At 39.4% G+C, this 20,747-nt stretch overlaps 1 protein-coding gene across 2 annotated transcripts in view; it reads right to left on the bottom strand.

The window, feature by feature from the left end:
- Positions 1-4,911: 4,911 nt before the first annotated feature.
- LOC135486292 (E3 ubiquitin-protein ligase Rnf220-like) overlaps positions 4,912-20,747 on the bottom strand; it is a 57,300-nt gene continuing 41,464 nt past the window's right edge. For both annotated transcript variants that reach the window (XM_064768981.1, XM_064768982.1), the window contains exons 7-14: positions 20,081-20,195; positions 18,725-18,818; positions 14,054-14,140; positions 12,399-12,469; positions 10,616-10,661; positions 9,548-9,662; positions 8,935-9,009; positions 4,912-8,407 (exon numbers count right to left, since the gene is read on the bottom strand). In XM_064768981.1, coding sequence (XP_064625051.1) covers positions 8,336-8,407; positions 8,935-9,009; positions 9,548-9,662; positions 10,616-10,661; positions 12,399-12,469; positions 14,054-14,140; positions 18,725-18,818; positions 20,081-20,195 — 675 coding nt within the window. In that variant the 3' untranslated portion in view covers positions 4,912-8,335. The remainder of the gene's footprint in view (positions 8,408-8,934; positions 9,010-9,547; positions 9,663-10,615; positions 10,662-12,398; positions 12,470-14,053; positions 14,141-18,724; positions 18,819-20,080; positions 20,196-20,747) is intronic.

Genomic DNA, 20,747 nt, shown 5'->3' with positions numbered 1-20,747 from the left:
TCTGATTTGCCGTTTGGCCTCCAGGGAGGGGGCCAAATCCTAAATTTTTCAAAATGCCATTATTCCTAGTAATGACTTGCCCGATTGGCACCAATTTTATATCATAGGTACATCTAATTCTAACAACCATTCAATGTGTCACCCGGGTCTTCTTTGATTTGACCTACTTTTCAAGGTCACAGAGGTCGAATGTACTGTAAATTGGCCATTTTGGGGAAATTGTAATTGCTTGGACCTACATCAAACCTAACACTACATGACACAACACCATGCTCTTTATCCATCTTTCCTCCACATGAGGTGAGCACAATGGCCCTGGCCATTTCATACTGTTACTTGTAGTTGGGCTTACACGGGGAGTCTTTTTTGGAGGTGGCTTTGCAACGCGAAAATCCTCGTCCTGGCTATCAGCTGGTTCATCGAAGTCGGAGTAATTGCCGAATGTCTGTGTCGCTGCCTCCATCAGCTCATCGAAAGCATCATCGGACTCGACACAAGCACGAGTTGCCGTTGCACTTTGACGCGAACGCTGCAATACAAACAATGTGACGTAATATTGACTGCCTATAGTGGAAATTATTTCGCCATGATGAGGTATAACTTCATTCTTGTAGATTTAAGGTTATATGAATACTTTGAATTGTATTTCAGCATGTTATCCAGCCGACGTCTGACCAAACATTACGCCAATACGTCCTTAGAGGAGGAATACCTGCTACCGCCCCCTTGTAGGCATTCAAAACTGGGTCAGATCGAACAATAGGCCCAGTCCAAGCTGCTACCAGAGGGAAAATGACGCAAGAGATAAATGTTGTGATGGGATGCAATAATTTGATAAGTTAATTAGCCGAAGTGTGTGGTATGTCAAGGGTTCAGTAACTTATGTGATTAAAGCTTATTTTCACAAGTTCCTACCTTTGATTCTTTCTTATAGCTCGGTAAAGCGGCGGTGTCATACTCGTCACGGTTGTTAATACCGAAAACTTGAGCAGCTCCCAGCATCCCGATGACACGTCGCTCTGTATCGGTCAGAGAATCGCTCTTGGGACTCCTCGGGACATTACCGGTCTTGCCATCCCTTGTCCGATCCTCGTTGGCTTTTTTCTTGGCACGCACTTTAATATCGTCCCACTTCTTTTTTACTTCCTCTACAGTTCGTAGACACGGGCTGATGGCGTTTAACTTCCTAGATATTTCCAACCACGCGTCATTTTTTCTTTTAAGGGTGACTTGGTCACTGAATTTCGATGAAATAATACGGTAGTTGTCCTCCACCAACTCGATTAGTCGATTAGTTTCGTTGGGAGTGAAGTTTTTCTTTCTCATCCTCTTTGGCTCCGACATCTTCACGGCTTCAGAACCACAGACCAAGTGACTCTACAAACGTCTGGCCAGTGTATTAAAACGCATGCCGAAACACTGACAAATAAGGCAATAAGATCTTATGTAAGAGGAATATTTGTCCCATTGCTATCCATTGATTATGCCTTCACAATTTTTAGCCGAGTTGCGGTCATTGCGCAATTTACGGATCCTTACATTTATGGAGTCGTTACGGGATGCTTTGTGAATACACTTAACCAACATTTCACGGTCCCGCAATGCCACCGTAAGGCCCTATTTGCGGTACCGTAACTCAAAAATTTGCGGAAGCTTCGTGAATAAGGACCCAGGTTTTCAGCTCCTAGAGGTAGGATTGAAGCCATTTCAAGAAGAACTAGTATAGTAGTTCCATTGCTAAACCATGTATATGTTTATATTGGTCCTAAACATTCTATGTGGTTTGAAATGGCGACTGTCTCTCAGTCTTGTGTGCACATTGTGTTTGTGTATTGAGTTTTCCATTTTTCATAAGGATAATGTAGGTATTGTGAGTGTAGAGTGTTGTTGATGATTTTGTGGTAATGTTTTTATCTTGTGGTTGTACCCAAATGCTCGATGCCTCATGGTGTTAAGGTGATCATTTTGAGTAAATGAGCAAGTTGTTTTCTAAGTTCCAGTTGCATCAATTGAGTTTCGTATAGAATTTAACTCGACAGTCATTTTAAAGTGTTAATGTGACGTTATGTGATGCAGCAATATCTTGTGTGAAATACAGGTATCTGTCTGGTAGTTGAATTTATCCAGAGAGGTGAATTAGGCCAAGTTCACATTTCAAGCAGGAAGGAACAAGTACAGTTAGAAGTGATGTCTTGTCTAATAATACAATATTAGTAATATTGTATAGTAATTATGTAAGTTTCTAGCTATATTGTTGTAAAACAGAAGTAATTGGTTGCATTGGTATGTAACTTTGTTATAAGCTATTTTTGAATTCAGGTACTTTGAATCTACATATAGGTACATGTAATCTTAGTTAGACTTCAGTGTAACTTCATAAACAGGATAGGTTAAGAAGTAAAGTAGGTTGTTTAGTTAAAAATCAAAAATCTTTGTTAAAGATTTTTTAGTAAATAAGGGGGATGTGATGTATAAATAGCACAATATTTAGAGCAGGCCCAGACTCCTTTAATTAGGGCACGGGTTGTGTAGACCCTGTGCATCCGGGATCTTCCGAGAAGGAGCGACGCGCTCAGCTTGTTCATGTGATGGAGATTGTCATTTCGAATAATAAAGTGATATTCTACGATAAACCAGGACTTGCCTTTATTGACTGAAATGGAACCAGGAGAACATAACAATATGGCAAACAAACCAATGTATGAATCCTAGATGTCGTAGCGGGGTGACGTGAACTCGGATTGCGGCGAGCACTCATGTGGCGGGAAAGGACTTTACAGGCTAAATATCGACGCGTTTTACTACTAAGAGGACTTGTACGGGCTAAATATCGAATGACGTGTTTTTCTACTGTCTAAGAGCTGAAACTAAAATTGGGTATGAGAACCAGAAGAGGAACAAACATACTGCAATAAAAAGCTGCCAATTTCTTTAAGGGAAAAGTTCATCTGCTGGTGTCAAACTCCTTGGTCGGTGGACAAATCTTTAGAAAGTTTACCCTGTGCCGAAATGAAAAAATTCCAGAACGAAATCAGCGCCTCTAGCGTCAAGATTGTTGCACATCGTCCGTTGCAGTAAATACATGCACCGTTAAATACAATGCCGTAGTGCAGTTATTACGCAGATGAATTTGCTGAAACTCGGTAATTAGAATATTTGTACATCTTTCTACGCAACGGAATTGTCGACATTTATATCCAGTATGTATTACACACAATTTTCAAATTCAATTCCAAATTCCAAATACTTTACGAACGGCGTTGGCCTTTAATTGTCAGTAACTTTGAAAATTGGCATTGGCCTTTAATTGTCAGTCGTAAATGGACATGCTGACCATTTGTCATCCTGATCGCCCTTCCTCTATGGAAGGGTGTGAGGGACGAGGCCGGTCCAGTGCGTCCGGAGTGTACACTCTGCCAATACAGTGCACAGCCTCCCTTTCACCATGATGCAGCACATCATGTCCTCTTTTTGGTACCTCCAAGCAACTGGATACAGCTCCAGTATGTAGCAGGCCAACGGGCATGGCGATTTACCCTGGCACTAATAGCATCAAGTAGGCTGAAGCCGGATGTACTCTGCAGGATTTCTGATGTCCGACTGCAGTGCAATGCAACTCAATGCCAACAAGACAAGAGGATGACTCGACCTGGTCCAACGTCCAAGTACATCCAAACACTAACAGACCCTATGATGGTCTGGTTGTGACATTGTCCGAGGGGGGCTGGAGGGGGTCATCAGTTTTATCTTCTAAACTTTGTCTTTTTCAGATGTTGACGCCTCAACATACCCAACCGACTTATCCATGATTCAAACTTTGCAGAATACAGAACGCTCTCCAAATGGGATAACATTGGTTAATTGTTGCAGAATGCATGAAGAAACTTTCCTTTGTAGATTCGTTATTTTGTGAGACTGGACTGTTTTCGTGAACCTTGTGCCGGGAAATTGTATTTGAGTTACATGAAGAATAATCTTATAACTGAAAGTATTCAGCGATTGCTGTCGAGGAAATTATTTTGTCCTTGGGACTAGGTTTTAAACAAAACTAGTTTTAAAACTTTCCAGAAGGCTGAATTTATATTCTGGAGTGGAAATGGCTTCATTCAACACTTTTTTCATAACATAAAACGTACCCAGCCTGTTCAGAAACTCGAAATCAAGGACTAGTTGACTAGGTATGAAGTCCTGAATGACTTGAAGTGGTGATTCAGGGGCGTCTGTTCCCTTGCAAAGGCTTTATACAAACTGTGTGTTAACCTGGGGGCTTCAAGGAGAGGCTATAAAATGTCACATGAGGAAACCAGCCCTGTAAAATATTTAGTCGCCCTCCAACTTCAAGCACCCCGCTGATACTACACACAGTGATGATCGGCATATTTACCTTATCTACCTAATGGCCAGCGTAACCAGTGATACTCGGGCCAGGTTCATCATCATGTGATCATGACTAATTACTGTGATGAGACAAAATTAGAAGTAATTTGGTCGACTACAAGGCAACCAGGATGTGATAGCAAGATCGGTTATGTAACAACATATGTTGACCTCAGCCTTTGGTCCGGCAACTCAGCAGGAGGTTACCTGGCTCAGATAAGCTGAGAGCTAAAGTCAATAAGCTATTCCTCAGAAACTCTCCCCTCATCAAATATCCATCCCCCCCGGCATCTAAGGCATTTTCCATTAGTTGGTGGGGGATGGTCAGGGGATAATTTTTACAGGGCTGGTTTCCTCATGTCTTTTTAGGCTTTAACCTATTTACGATGCTCCCTCGAGAGGAAAAGGATTTGAAGCAAATCCTTTAGATTTTAAGCCACATATTCTCCCGCATTTTAGATTAATATTTTTCATGAATACAGTATCTATAATGAACATGCATAGGAACACCAATACCAACAAGGACAATTTCAATTCAAATATACAGTGCGGTTTATTTCTATATTGACAATGACACAATACTTAATTCATCATACCAGTCCCTAACTGAAGATGTACATGTACATGTATCGTTGTATAAATTCAACTCCCAAATGTTTGAAAATAACAACAGGAAACAGGAATTTCAACATTACGGAAAATTTATACATTAATGTGATGTTGACCAAGTTCTCCCAGTGTCGTTTGTTGATCTCAAATCATCAATCAACAGAATAGAAATTTCTAAGATACAAGAAACTCTCCCCCTTTCCTCGCTGGGCTGAGAAAAATTTTAGTCGTTCTGAACCATGAAGATGGTGACCGTGTGACAGCCGTGATAAACAACAATCAATATACAGTAGAACCTCTCTATTAAGGACACCCTCGGGAGTGACAAGTGCTCTCCTTAATAGAGAGGTGTCCTGATTAGAGAGATCAAATTGAATGGAAACAACCAATTTGGGACCAAAACTAGTGTCCTTAATAGAGAGGTGTCCGCTAACAGAGGTTCCACTGTACATGGACACAGTGGTCAAAATACAGTTCAGGCAGAAATTAGCTGTCCTCAAATGGTACACAGGTTTTGCAATGACCTGCAGCCACCATAAAAGTGAAGTTTAAATGGGAGTAGGGCTACCCCTTTATTGCCAACTTCAACTATGGTTAAACAAGGCCTTCTGCCACTGTTGGCCAACTATAACCCCAGTGGTTTTGGGCAGATGACTGACCTAAATCGTTGTCCTTGTGTTTAAAACTAATTTTAATAGATGGAATGGTAGGGAATGAAGAAATTTATCAATTAAAGTGCAGTTCTAATTTTTTTTGAGAGAGAAAAGTGAGTTTGAAGACACATGAGAATCAGAGTCTATGTTACCTTTTAGTTGGTCTTGTGATGTTCTCTACTCTGGATTTCATGTTATTTCTTGAGTTTCAGTTAGACTTTGATTGTGTTTAAAAACACAAATGAGTGCAGGTTGTGATACAGAAGAGATTCTATTAATATTTTTTTTACAGCATCTTTAAATCTTTCACCAACAAGGTTTATAAGGGGCAAGCAAGAAATATCAGAAATCAAATATTGTGCCAGTACAGCATGAGACAAGCATAAAATTATGCCTGCAGTGAAAGGGTTAAAATACCAACGTTGACCAGTTGGTCGTAGAAAAGCCCAACTTTTCAAAAGGCCACATAAAAGAAAGTTAGTTTAGCATCAGTTGCACTTCTGAAAAGTGAGGAGGGGGTTTTTTTTCTTTAAATTTTTTTAACATTGTAGTGGGACCATCTTCTAATTAACTATATCCTTTAGAAAATGGCCCTATTTGATAATATTTGATACTGCCTGGATGAACTGACCAAGATCTACTCTAGGTCAATCAAGGGGAGAAATTGACTCCTTGCGGTCCCGCTATCAGGATACCTCTGTATATCCAACTGTATTTCTTTGTCGCCACACGCATCTGATGAGTCTCTCTTGACGAAACCTGCACCTTCATGACCTATCAGGCACACATGGTTGCTTCATACCATCAGTGCACGGTGCCCAGTAGCAAAAATCCTTCATTTTGGTCCTCTCTTGTTGCCATGAGCAACAGAGCATGCAGGCTCAGGCTATGATGTCGCTGATGACGTCACAAGGATGCCATGATGTCATCATGATGTCATGACGTCGGGTCAACAATCACAGCTGTCAGACAGTCCCTGAATGATCTCTTCATTCAGTTGCGGTCATGCAGGCGCAGTGGACACCAAATGGCCAACATCATCTATTTGATAATAGATGATCAACAAACTATTAAATATTCAAAACTGTTTATTTAAATCGTAAAAAAATAATGAAATTGACATTCTCTACGAGTCTTGTACAATGCACTGGAAGCTCTACATTGAAACACATGGATACTAAGTATAATGCTAAAAACTAGGCGGGCGCTGATGCGAAACTAAAGATTTTTTTAATGTGGCCTAAAGCTTGCAATTTACACATGCAATTGCAGTCACAAGAGCTAAATGCTACATAAATTAGAATGAAAAATAGCTCTAGGGGATTCTTCAGAGAATGCCGAGTTGGCACAACTGCAGTTTACAGAGTTTGTGACGCTAGAGATATACATCTTAAAACGTGCACTATATCTAGTGCCATTTTCTAACACCAGGTGTGTACAGTATCCATTTTCAGTAAATAATACGTACATGTACACGTACACCCTTGTCGGAAAGTTTATGGACACCAGTTTTTGCACATTTTCTCAAAAACGGCTAATCCTATTGAACCCAAATATTCACCAATGGTGGAGAATCTTCCTGGCTATCGAATGACGTGATAGTTGATATCAGGACCAATTGCATAACAAAGTTATTACATAATTTTGAGAGGCATCTATTTTTCACTTTTTGGTTGATTTTTTTTAAATCGAAGTATAAATCTTGCATCATACAGATAACAATGCTAAGACTTTCTGTGAAGAAAGTATTTGAAAATATCATTTACTTTTCATGATATATCAAAATATCAAAATTTTGAGATTCTGAAAATTTTGAGATTTTTCTGATTTTTCGATATATCCTAGTAGTATCCATGTCCCCTGAATGAATGGTGATTTTTTTCTGATTTTCAACTAAAGGAACATCTTGAAATTATAATATGAAAATTTTCATACTACCAAGTATCCACCTTTTCTCAGCAATATTAGTTGCTAGCTGTGCTAAATTGGTGCCAATCATTATTTGGGTATGACTTCTCAATGATACAGTTGCAAAAAACCCAAAAATATCAAATTATCAAAATATCAAAATTTTGATATTTCGATATATCTCAAAACCGAAATGAGATTTATCCAAATTTTTTTCACAGAAAGTCTTAGCTATGTGCAATATATACTGTAGGTTAATTTGGTTTTGAAAAATTGATTAACAAAAAAGTAAAAAAAAGATCCCTCTCAAAATTATGTAATAACTTTGTTATGCAATTGGTCCTGATATCAACTATCACGTCATTCGATAGCCAAGAAGATTCTCCACCATTGGTGAAAATTTGGGTTCAATAGGATTAGCCGTTTTTGAGAAAATGTGCAAAAACTGGTGTCCATAAACTTTTGAACATGATTGTACATAGATTTGCATCGTAACATACGGCGGTATGTTTATATATTTCACTGTTTGAAAATTTACCAAACTCGGCTGGTAATTGTCGGTGTCATCATGCCTGAGACGCGCAACATTTTCAGAGCAACAACCAGATAGCAACCACCAGTTTTGCTCAGTTTAACCTGATCGTGGCAGGCCTTCTACCTTTCCTTTTCATGCAGTTTATTTTGACTGCATTAAGACGAAGAAGTCAAGGTGTCCTATGCGTCAAGCTGCAACATCACAGCTCTCCAAAGTGAGGAGTCCAGGACGTACTTCACCAAACATGATGGCTTCAAAAGTAGATCCTGCGCAGATCAGCTGGGGATGTTATCGTGTTACACTGAGGACACAACTTCTTGGCCCCCTGAAATAACAAGGTGGAGAATCAAAATACTTAGCATGTTATTGAGAGCTAAACATCAGCTAGACGAGACGACACTACAGGGATCATTTTCAACTTGAAATTAATTTAATGAGAGGGACCTCCCTATCAAATAGGGAGCATTTCTTTAGCTATGATGATTTATTCGCACTCACTGTAATGAAGAAAAAATGACTCTTGGGGACATATTCAGAGATCAGTTCTAATAGTTTAGTGAGAAAAGTTTGCAAAGTATTCATCGTTTGCCACCAGGAGGCCAGTTTTCACTTCACATGAAATTTTGGATTTTCACACTAGGTATGTTAGACTTATTTTACTCAAAATCTAGGTGGTAATGACCTATTTTACATTCTATACACAAATATTCGAGACCACACAAGCTGGTTACAATGTTGGAAGTACCATCCCCAAAAGGAGCTGTTACTGATAGTGTATGCATATCTGCTCGCTAAGATAATGTTGAGAGCAAGGAATTTATACTTGATATAAGTATTAGTGATGATACATACCAGGGTCCTGAGCCAACATTCTTCACAATGTACATGCCAACACTGGGTTGATGTTAAAGGGACAGTATATGGTTCCTGAAGGGAGAAAATGACAACAGATAACAACAGCTGCTGTGACAACTATTCTGGTTGAGTTGGCTATCAAGACAAGCTTCCTCTTTCAACTCCAACATGTATCTATCTGGCAATCTGAAACTATTTTACAAATATATAAAACATGACTGTTGCCAAGTAAGCTTATAGATTCCATACTTGCTGTCACACATATGGTAGGCTAATTTTTAAAGCTTGCCCTGGTCATATGTATGTACAGTCTCAATTACAATTATTGTCCCTAAATTTGAATATGTTTTGTGCAATAAACATGCAAATTACACCCAACCTGTGGGTAGGTTACACATTTGATCCAATGACAATGTACCTAATTTTCATGTGAGTTTCATGTACATGAAACTTATGTACCTTTCGTACAGCAGGATTGCAACCTGAAATGTTAAACATTTTACTACTGCAGGGTGTTTACAATTCAAGTATGCCAGACCCACACTTGGGATATATCGGGCACCCCGGATCCCAATTTGGCTCAGGATACTTTCATTGTAGAATAGCTTACCATGCAAATCAAACACTTGTGTTTATCACCCTTCAGCCCGGCCTTTGTCTGAGTCTTGATTTTGATGCGTAATGACTCAATGATTTCAGTTCTTGATCCTTCAATATTATCGTACCTTGAAATGAGAAACACGGTCACAATGAAAAAATAAATTATGTTTCCCTCCCTCCCATGGACTGATTTTATTGATTACAGATACTTTATCATTGAACAGATGCACACAACATTGGCTGCTCATGTTCAACAATGCCTTTTAATAGGAGAGTGTTCGAAGAAGACGTTCTGGAAAACTTGTAAGCTCTGAAAGTTTTCTAGTATGAATGAATGACTCCCGCGACTATTTTAGGACTACACCAAGCCCTGGTTATCGAGTCACCAACAACACAGTTCATAAAACCACTTTTTGGGAAGTCTGAAGTGGCTAATTTGGTACTGATTTTGATAAGAACCAGACCTTCAAGCTCAAAAACTGTCATCCAATGACATTACTGTGATACTTCGTTAAAACAATGTATCAAAACCGCAAAAAAATAACGTTTTTTGGGGCGGGTTCTGTGAATAACCCAGATTAGAATTGACCTTGGGCTTGAAAACATGACATGATAAATGACTATGAAACCAACTCCAAATGAGTTCATTTGCTGTCTGTATCGTTGTGGGTTGGGTATAAAGTGGGACCCAGAATTGTGCAGGCACTGGAATTTTTGTTTCACTCTGGCAGTGCCTCTCCCGGAAATACGGAAATTACCAGAAAATTCTCATCTATGCTGTATGTAAACCCAGCCTATAACCACTAAATTTTGATCATACTGTCACATTGGGAATTATTTTCAGACTGTTCCAGATTCTTGTCAAGTACTCTTTAGATAATCTCCGCACTGTACGTTCATATCCCAGGCCATCCTCTTGAAGAGATTGCCATGTACAGTACTTATTTTAAAGAGAACTCTGTGATGGATAAACCAGTACCAAAAGACTCATTTTAAAGAATTTTGCGTCCTTTCACTAGTCCAACATACACTTCTGATAATCTTGACAACAGTATCCAAATAAATTTTCACAACTTACTCTTTCCCAGATTCAGTATTCTGAGATGAATGACCATCTCCTTCGTCTGAAAAGAAAACATCTGACATCTATACTTTGGTCAAAAAAATGATGATAGTACAGGGTGGCCCAGAATTATTTTCCCTTGCACAATAGAATTCTATTGTGTATCCATTGTGTGAGGGAAAATAATTCTGGGCCACCATGTAGAGACTATATATTCTCATCATACGGAATACGTTATGTTAACCCCCTTTTTTGTGGCCCTATATGTTTGCCAATGTGTGTGTAAATAGCCCGCAGCTGATGTGACCGTTATTTATACTGTGATCAGACCATTTGGGGCCATCCATTTAGTACGTATGCATCGAGGCGGCTTGATACAAATGCATACAGCATCCGTACATGGGGAGAGGGTCAAAGCTAATGTGTACGTACGCACCAAAAGTAAGATTTTTCCAGCACGAAATCACTGATCACCATATTTGCCTGACGATCGTTCTCGGCGTACGCGTGCCATCTATCGCCGCAAATAAACATCAGTTATATGTCACGTGTTGTTATTATCTGCTTGTGTTTTATCATGGCGGATTTAAAAAATAATGATAATACCGACAGGAGTTTATTTCTGAATTTACTGTCATTTAATACATCACAAGAAGCTTTTCAATATCGCCAAGAGACGCCGGCTGACACTCAGGCACGTCGGTCATTATACATTATATCAAGAATTCATAAAGACGAAGATTTGGAACCAATACTACAGCATCTTAACTAGATTCCAGATTTTGACAATAGGGGGCTTTTGCAAGATAATTCGTCTTCTATTCAAGTGCTATCACTACAATTCATTGGCTTGTTGTTGCTTGATTTTTGTCACAAAATACATGCCTCAAATACTGTTACTCGTTTAGTAACGATTATTTGGCTAATAATTAGGAAACGGTATTTTAACGAGGTTCTAAAACCCCTGTAAGACAAAGAATGCCAACCATCATGCCATAGCATAGGAAATTAGATAAGATATTCAGTTTTGTCTCTTGGACAAACTGCTCTGTATCCCCTTTATCTTTAAGAGTTCAGAGCTGAATAAGGTATCATTTTGTACGTCCTGGTAATAGCTTTACAATTAATCGATAACATTTTGTTTCTGAATACAGGAAACTTTACCCACCCTTTTGAAAAAAACTTGAGTTTTTTTTAATTTCTGAAGTTCCAAACACACACCCTGGTCAGAGTCGTAGTAGTACGTACTCAAGGGGGAAGGGGGTATTACCGTAACGTACAGCATGCGTACAAGGGGGTCCGAAAATGAGGCTTTTCGTGCGTATGTTGTAAATGGATGGCACCTTTGTGCAACCTACATTTTGTATGCATAGGCTGCGTGTTCACTGGGCATAGCACCTGCAAATTAGGTAAGTCAATTGTGGTTTGGACTGAATAGCCTCTGTCCTGTTTGGATTCAAATCTTATTGTCCATTCCTCGTCCCGTTTTCATTAGTTCCAAAAAAAGTCATCAGATGGAGTGTGTGTTGCTTTTGTAATGGTGAAAATTGGCTACATGTACATTGAAGGAAAGTCCAAGGTCATGAAATAGTTGTAGGCAATGCAATGAGGGTAGGGAACGACCCCACTTTTGGAAAAGACATTTCCAAACTTGACTGCCAAAATCGCTGATTTGTTTGAAATGCCCCTCTCCCAGGCAAAACATTCTTCCCTCCAGAAATCTGCCTATACCTATAAAAGTGCACCTCTGACGGCCCCGTTCATAATAATCATTATCGTAGTAAAAGAGGCAACTTACTACATGTATCTTCCATCGACCATCGATTCCTTTCTGAAGGTGATGAAGTAGAGCTCGAATTCATTTCAGTCCTGAAATATTAGGACAGAACACATCAATTGCTAAATCCAGCGCTTTTACAACTGTGAATTCCTTTCTCAATCATAACAAGAACCGGACGTTTCTCCATCATGACTGATTGTAGAAAATGGTGGCATCATCTATGAGCAAGCCATACCCTCATGAAGTCACTCATATGGTCATGAAGCCCTAGCTACCGATAGTCCTTTTTTTCACGTTAGTTTTTTGCCGTGTTTTATATTGACAAAATTACAATGAATTTTTTTACCAATTATGAATTTCCCATTTTTCTGTACCCAGTTCTTAATGGAATACCACTTATGTTCCAGATTGTCTCATATGCCAAGACCGTCTTCCCCCATGCACCTCACTATGTGATTTCCACTCTGAACTAGACAATTTTCACTCTCTCATACCATTTACACAGAACAAAACCAAACCAGACCAGATCACATCACTCGCAATAACGTAAGTCTTGTGCAAGTATCAATTCGTTTCTTGTACCCCCCCTCCTCAAGGGTAGTTAAGCTATCACCACTAATCTTTGCCGAAGCTTGAGTAGTATTTATTTTTCCTTTAGTAAAAATTTGGCGAAGCTGGAAAAATAAGGATGCTAATGTGTCGATGTCTTGTCGAACATACAGCCTTACCCAGTAAAATTAGTCCGGTTACTTTATATGATGGTGATAACTGATATATTGTTGATGGTGATGTCTTGACGAAAGAAAAAGTAGCATTGGTGAAAAAAGGGTGACGCTTGAGCCTTAAGATGTCGTTATAGGGTGATAAGGTGTCATACCCTTGAGGAGGGGGGGTACAAGACACGAATTGATACTTGCATTGGTATGACGTATTAAAGGTCAACAATGTATAAGCAAGCTGATTATATATTTTTGGTAAGGTGTATGTACATGGAACTAGACGGGACCCAACCAGATCACACTCATGCGCATTTACAGGGGACACCCTAATCTGAGAGCCAAGAGCCACGAGCCAAGACTCCGTTAAAGAGTCAATTGCCGCCAGGAAAGCCACGAGCCAAAGGAAAAGTAAAGGCTAATGAATATAATTATTATCTTTGGGAATCCTAAGCCTACAGGTATCCCAGTGAATAAAAAATGAATTTATTTTGTAACCGTTTATGACGTTGTAAGTCATCACCGCCTGGATAGCGGAATTGTCAGCAGTCTACCATGCCTGGAGTTTGTATCGTACCATAGTAACGCCGTCTATACAATACCGTGGGTGCAGTGTACATTGTGCCTGCACTTCATACACTACTTACAATCACACGTGTTTGTCATTCCTGCCGTATCGTGTAGCCTTGCGCAAATAGTGAAATCAAAATAGTTTTGAAAAGGCATGACACTGCTCAAAATTCTTGAAATCGGCCAATTCAAGCAATGAGATGATACACTATTACTATTACTATTACTACCGGTACTCTGCCTATCTCTCCTGTAAAAAAACGGTTATCGCGGCTCCTGGCTCTTGGCTCTTAGATTAGGATATCCCCATTTACAGGGCACACTAATCTAGACTAGTCTAGATTGATTTAGATCAGTTTGGTCCCATGTAAAAAGCCCCATACTTACTTCAGATAGGCTCCCCTCAATGCCTGCAATTCCTTTTGTTCTGTTGGGTCATCCATGTTGCATGGTATGATGTCTTTTTCACTATATCTGATGGAACATTAAGGAATCAAGCAAGATGAAAGGATCCAGTGTCGACCAATATTGGTATGATGTATCAACACAAGCGTGTTCGAAGCAATATTAATCAAACAAAAAGAGAGGCACAACAGACTTAAGTAGATTTTTTACTGAAAAAATACAGGAGTTTGAAGTAGGCGAAATAACATATGCCAAAGATAGTGTATAGTTTATACGTGTCACTCATTTGAAGAAATTTGCTGTAAATGGCACCTTTTCGTTAAATTTTCTCCGATACAGGCAAAAGCATTTATTTTCAGATCTGGATGAAAATGACATCATAAATAATGCAAGTATGAACAATTGACTTCAATTATTATTGTAAACAAATGCTTGCTACGTTATTACTTCCACATTGTAAACACGTCCTTTGTTGCCTAGGGGTTTTTACTAAATATATCCCCATGGTGCCTGCATTTTACCAATTTGTTCCACTTGTCTACTAGAGACAATTCCATAAGAGATAAATGCCTGACAGGCAAGTATCACTCGTGGAATTGTCTCTAGTGGTAGTCAGGCATTTATCTCTTATGGAATTGTCTCTAGTGGTAGTCAGGCATTTATCTCTTATGGAATTGTCTCTAGCGGTAGTCAGGCATTTATCTCTTATGGAATTGTCTCTAATGGTAGTCAGGCATTTATCTCTTATGGAATTGTCTCTAGTGATAGTCAGGCATTTATCTCTTATGGAATTGTCTCTGGTGGTATTGGTTCTTGCGGAATCTAACTCAAAATATCAGAAGTATTTTGCATTACATTCCGCAAGAACCAAATATTTTATTTTCGCCCTTTAGGAAACTTTTTCAGTTTAGAGGTTTGGAGATATACTACATTAAAGTTTGGTGCCATTCTTCTCCCCTGCAGAGGTGTATATTTTCTATCATATCAACAGCAACCAAGCACCATAAATGGCAGTGAGATCTGGCTGTGGGGGATTTACGTGGTTCTAAATGATCATTAATGACGCAGATATAAAGATAACATGTTCCACAGTCTCTGAATTACAGCGCCCTCTGGGCATAACCTAAGGAACCATGTACTACTATGTATGGTGTCTCATACTACGGTAGCTAAGTCAGAGCTTGGCAGGTGGCGAAGAGTCCTCAAGCACATATGTTCAATTCCAATACAGCACAACTTTCCACAGGCAACAACTAACTCCTCAAGTTTCAAACGATCCAGTCCTCAAATTTCATATACACAGTTGAAACACCACATGGTTGCATTTATGCCTGCAGTGTGTAGCACGCATATTTCATGTTTGGACTGTAAAACAGCTAGGTCTGTCCTGCCTGACTGATTGTTTATCTGCCTCATGGACTCAAATATGGCACCATAAGGTGTAAGATGGGGTGACACTGGGCCAAAAATGGTAAATTTTTCCCATACATATTCCATGGACCATGCATGGTAAAACAACTACATGTATTACGACTGAATCACTGTACTAAAAGATTTTAAAAGATAATTAGGTCGGCTAATGCTACATTATCATAGTTTAGCCCAAATGAGATTTTGGGAGCTGGGGTAATTTTGCCCCCCCCCCCCCGCCGGGGCCAATTTCACCCCGTTTAATGGTACTGTACACTCTTTCCATGCTTTTCCACAAGCACCGAAAAAAAACCCAATGAGGAAGCTTTCCTACGGGATTGTTAGAAGATCAAAGAACCACTCAGTTCAATCGAACAAGGCGATAATAAGAACAATGCATCTGAATGATGGGTGTGAAAATATGTCCAGTAATATCCAATTAATTGTTTCAAAGCGACAAGCGATCATTATCAGTTATGACAAGGTCACCCCGTCATCACTTTGAGTGTTTATCCGTTCAGTTATTTACGCTCAGTCCATTCTGGTTAGTTGCTGGAATGCCAACTCCCTCGTGTTAGTATATGTGCCGCCACCTGTTCAAAGATGCACTGAAGAAGCCCTAACAGAACTAGACCAGCTCCATGTCCAAGAGTCTCCTCAACAGGCACCGGAGCCAATTATAATGCAATCAATGAAAACCAGGTGGTTTGAAACACCGTGTCTACAAGTGGTTAATTTTCAGTAACAATGTAGTTAGGCTGCTGAGGATTGTCAATTCAAATAATAGGATGAAAAATTCAAGTACGTCATCGGTCGAGTGCAGCATCATTTATGTGAAGTTTGCACAGCACCTGTTGGTGGAGCCCTCCTCTAGGATAAGATAATTTGTTCTCAGTTTAACAAATCCTGTAGGGGAGGGATTGAATGATTCACTTTCCCCTCTTACATGAAAATACAAACTAAGTTCAAAGTGTGCCAATTGTCATGAATGAGTCTAATTACTTCCTTGCATAAGGCCATAAAAGCCATTGCAGTGTTGCCTTAAATCGCCCGTCTACCATCTGACAGACAACAGACATATTCCTATCAAAATCGCTAAGTTTTCCTTTACTGTCGTGACGTCACGTCTTTCCATTGATTCTGGATGCGTTTGGTGGCAACCATATCAACTATTAGAATGCACAGTCATTGCACCCAAAACCTTCAAATGAAATAGTATCACATTGATGCTGATCTCTAAATGACGATGTTTGTCAATGTTGGAAGGCAGTTTTGGAAATGGCTTGTGGCTTTCAGGCAGGCCTAGGGTTACACCCCCTTCTTGTGCATTGCTTATTGCAGTTCAAAGATTTTTTTCAATGATCTTGTTTGGAGTCGTTGCGGTTCTTCTGGAAGCCATTTTTGTTTGAAAAACCAAACATATCTAATGCCCTTTAAGTCAGCAATGAACCCCGACCCGGTTGGTCACAATCATTTCTAAACAAGAAATTGGTTTGAAAAAAGAAATTTCAGTTATTTTGTTTGCCCGGCCTCATGTTCAGCTGAGCTAGTTATGAGCTGGTCGTACTGCTGTTAAGCAGTCGTAGATTCCAGGGGGACCAATTATCTTATAATTGGCCAGGACTCTTTCTCACATGACGAGGAGGAAAGTTCAGGTGGTCAAGTGCCGAGAACCTGTTCAATCACACCATTTGATGATTTCATCAGATCGATCTAAATTCCAATTTTGAAAACTTTAAAGCTGTTCTACAGTTATCAATATTTCTCACACAATTACCACAATCCCCTTCAAAAAAAATATGATTGAGCCTCAATAGCCGCGCGTACACCACCTGAAAATGGACCAACAATCTTGGTTTGCAAACCAATGCCGCACCATCGAAAATCCACCAAGCGCGTACACCACCGCTGCAGCTGGTTATAAAATCCGGCAACAGATGGCGCACAAACAATAAATTGCTCTCCACGCTCCCTGCATTGGAGGTAGAAATATCGTGCACTTACGCTATTTTAATGGCTCCCACAACACTGCACACTCATTGACACTCTGGCCACACATGATATTCAATTTTGTTGGCACTTTTGGGACCCATTTTCGAATGTTTACCAACGCGGTAGAATGTCAAAATTTCTGTCAAGATTTCCGCGCCAACTTTAGTTTGTTTACATTTTCTGAGCATGCGCAGAAAGTGCCATTTCGAAAGCGCTGCCTGTCGCCAGCCAACTAACTAGCTAATGCCAATCCATTAGCGCGTATACCACAACAAAGCCGAGCTTTTAACAAGCCGGCCAAATTTGTCCCATCAATTTGGACCATCAAGCTTGATGGGACAAATTCGCCCGGCAATTTGTACTGGCAATGGATTGCCGAACAAATTTGTCGAGGCAATGTGGTGGTGTACGTGCAATTGGTCCACCAATATTTCGTGGTGTACGCGCAGCTAATATTCAATACAGGTATTGATATTATGGTTACCTGCCCAAGGGATTGCCAAGGCAAATGTGAATTGATAACCATTACCCACTATCAATACCTGAAACATTAATTTCAGATACATGATTTTCCATCATACTTATGATATAACACAATATTTGAACCTTGAAATAAAAAAAATCAAGGACAAACAACTTTTTTCCTGAAAATTTACAAAAAGTACGATGTTTATTTTCTCCAAAATATAGGATTTAAATCCATTGTTGTCTGTTTAAAATATTAAATAATGGATGTAGTTTATTGAGAGTATTTTGCAGGGTTTTCATTAAATTGCCTTTGGTAAACAAATACCTTGAACAAATCTCTCTAAACAATGGTTGTTGCATCAGCAAACGAAGAAATCAAATACAAATATAAGTATTCTAAAATGCTGATGCAAGTTTTGCAAGCAGTACAAACAGTTAAACCATTCAAAGAAAACTTTGGAAAAACTATTCAACATACATTATATCAATATTCAAATAAATAGAAAGATGGGGATGGGTTTTGTAAACACTGTCCTATGATTACAGATTCATTATCTCTTTATTACTGCATTAGGGGCAAGTAAATTTAACAGTCTTATCATCCGGGATCACAATTTACAATTTCTAGGCCACGTGCTTGATGTAAATGAAAACCAACCCTCTCATTGGTCAATGACTTCGGCAATCATCGGAAATTTCCAAACTTAACCAAATGACGGACCATTAGCACTACCCAACACAATTACTTGCGTTACAAACAGAGGCGTTCGTTTAAAAGGATACTGTGGTTTTCCATAAACATCTGCATCATCACCGTCAACGTCTAAATTTACATCTTCATCTTCTTCTCTTTTGCTGGCAGTCTTGAAACCAGAGCCTGAAAAATTAAAGTATCGTTAAAGGGGTACGCCATTCATAATAGCTGCGCTTACACCACGAAATATTGGTGGACTAATTGCACGTACACCACCACATTGCCGCGACAAATTGGTTCGGCAATCCATTGCCGATATAAATTGCCGGGCGAATTTGTCCCACCAATCTTGATGGTCCAAATTCGCCCGGCTTGTTAAAAGCTCGGCTTTGTCGTGGTGTACGCTCAAATGGATCGGCAATTAGCTAGTTAGATGGTTCGGCTCCAGGCGGCGTTTTCGAAATGGCGCTTTCTGCTTATTGTTTGCGCGCCATCTGTAGCCGGATTTTATAACTAGCTGCAGCGCTGGTGTACGCGTTTGGTGGATTTTCGATGGTGCGGCATTGGTTCGCGAACCAAGATTGGTGGTCCATTTTCAGGTGGTGTACGTGCGGCTATAGATTTGTGGTCCTGTTAAATAGAAATCCACTAATACACAATAAGGTAGTGCTGTTATTGTGAATACAAATTTGTTTAAACTTGGTATTCATAGTATTTGTATATCAGTTTACACAACGGCAATGTTGAAATTTATATTAGTGACCCGTCACAGCAAAACCAGGCGCATGTCGCACAGAAGATGAGCCTGAATGACACCAGGAGATGATGGAAGAAATTGATGTGCTCATATTTCACAAAAGGCAGACAACAGAGAAATGAACAAACAGTCCATCTCTACCTGCCAAGTTCAGAGTGACATGCGCCTGGTTTTGCTGTGACTGGTCACATTTAGTACGTATTTCCACAATTGGAAATTTTTCAATTCAATTACAAATTCAAAATTTGTAACGAATGGCGTAGGCCTTTAAACCCAGCATCACCAACACCTCAAGAAATTCAAACAATTCATAATGAATATTTGTCACATTAGCTAACTGAAACCTCATGTGTCCTGATAAGAACACCAGTTTGCTGCTAATGCAATGTGACCTCCATACAAATTTTCCAGGGAAATCATATTCAAAGAAGACTGAAGAGGGTTCTTTTGGCCATAAAAAGAGAAGTGTACAAAATGATTTCATTGTTGATGGATTTGGATGTCAATGGAGATCAGCCATAAAAAGTGATGGTTTGGAAAATACATGTAAACATGTAGTCAGTGCACAATCAAAGCCACCACTTCACCTGGTATTGCATCCAAAAATAATCACTAACACAAAATAATTGTTTTTCGATCAAATCTTAACAGCCTTATTATTTCTAAACTCATGATCATTGCAGCTGACCTTTAAATCCCCCTTCCAGCATGGTGGTAGCTCGTATCCTCGTCTGCCCGGCCCATGTGTACTCCTCATAGTTGCCCTCCACATCAACCTCAGCATCTTCATGCTCCTGCTGCATCTGGAAGTTAATGAATATAAGATCAGAGGTTATCTCAACAGTAAATGAGGTATGCATGGTTTGTAATTACTGGTGGTCCAGGAAAACAGAAATGCATTCATACACAAAACCGTAGTGTAGTCATCATACATACGATTGCGCTGAAACTTGGTACATGTATGTATAGCACTTGTATATCTCACATCTGTCTACAAAACAACAGTCTTGTAATTTATATTTAGCACTTATTCACGCTTTTGAAATTTTCAAATTCAATTACCAATTTCAAATATTTAACAAACGCTGTAGGTCTTTAACATGCTAAATGGCCAGAGGCCACTCCAGGCGACAACCACCAAATGAGGAACCTGCAGAACTAAAAATCCAGATGGTAGCACTAGTACTAAAAGGTACACTTCCAGTGCATTTTCCATTAAAATTAAGTTTTTCTCCATAAAACTCTTCAAAATAGAATTAAGGACCAACAAAACAATATTTTTGGTGCTATTTCCCCATGTAGAGTAATTAAGGGATGAAATATTCAAAAATCATTGACCCGGGAAATGGCTTTCT

Source organism: Lineus longissimus, chromosome 4 (genome assembly GCF_910592395.1).
Source record: "Lineus longissimus chromosome 4, tnLinLong1.2, whole genome shotgun sequence".
In the NCBI taxonomy this organism is placed as follows: domain Eukaryota; kingdom Metazoa; phylum Nemertea; class Pilidiophora; order Heteronemertea; family Lineidae; genus Lineus; species Lineus longissimus.
This window is presented reverse-complemented; position numbering and strand designations above follow the sequence as displayed.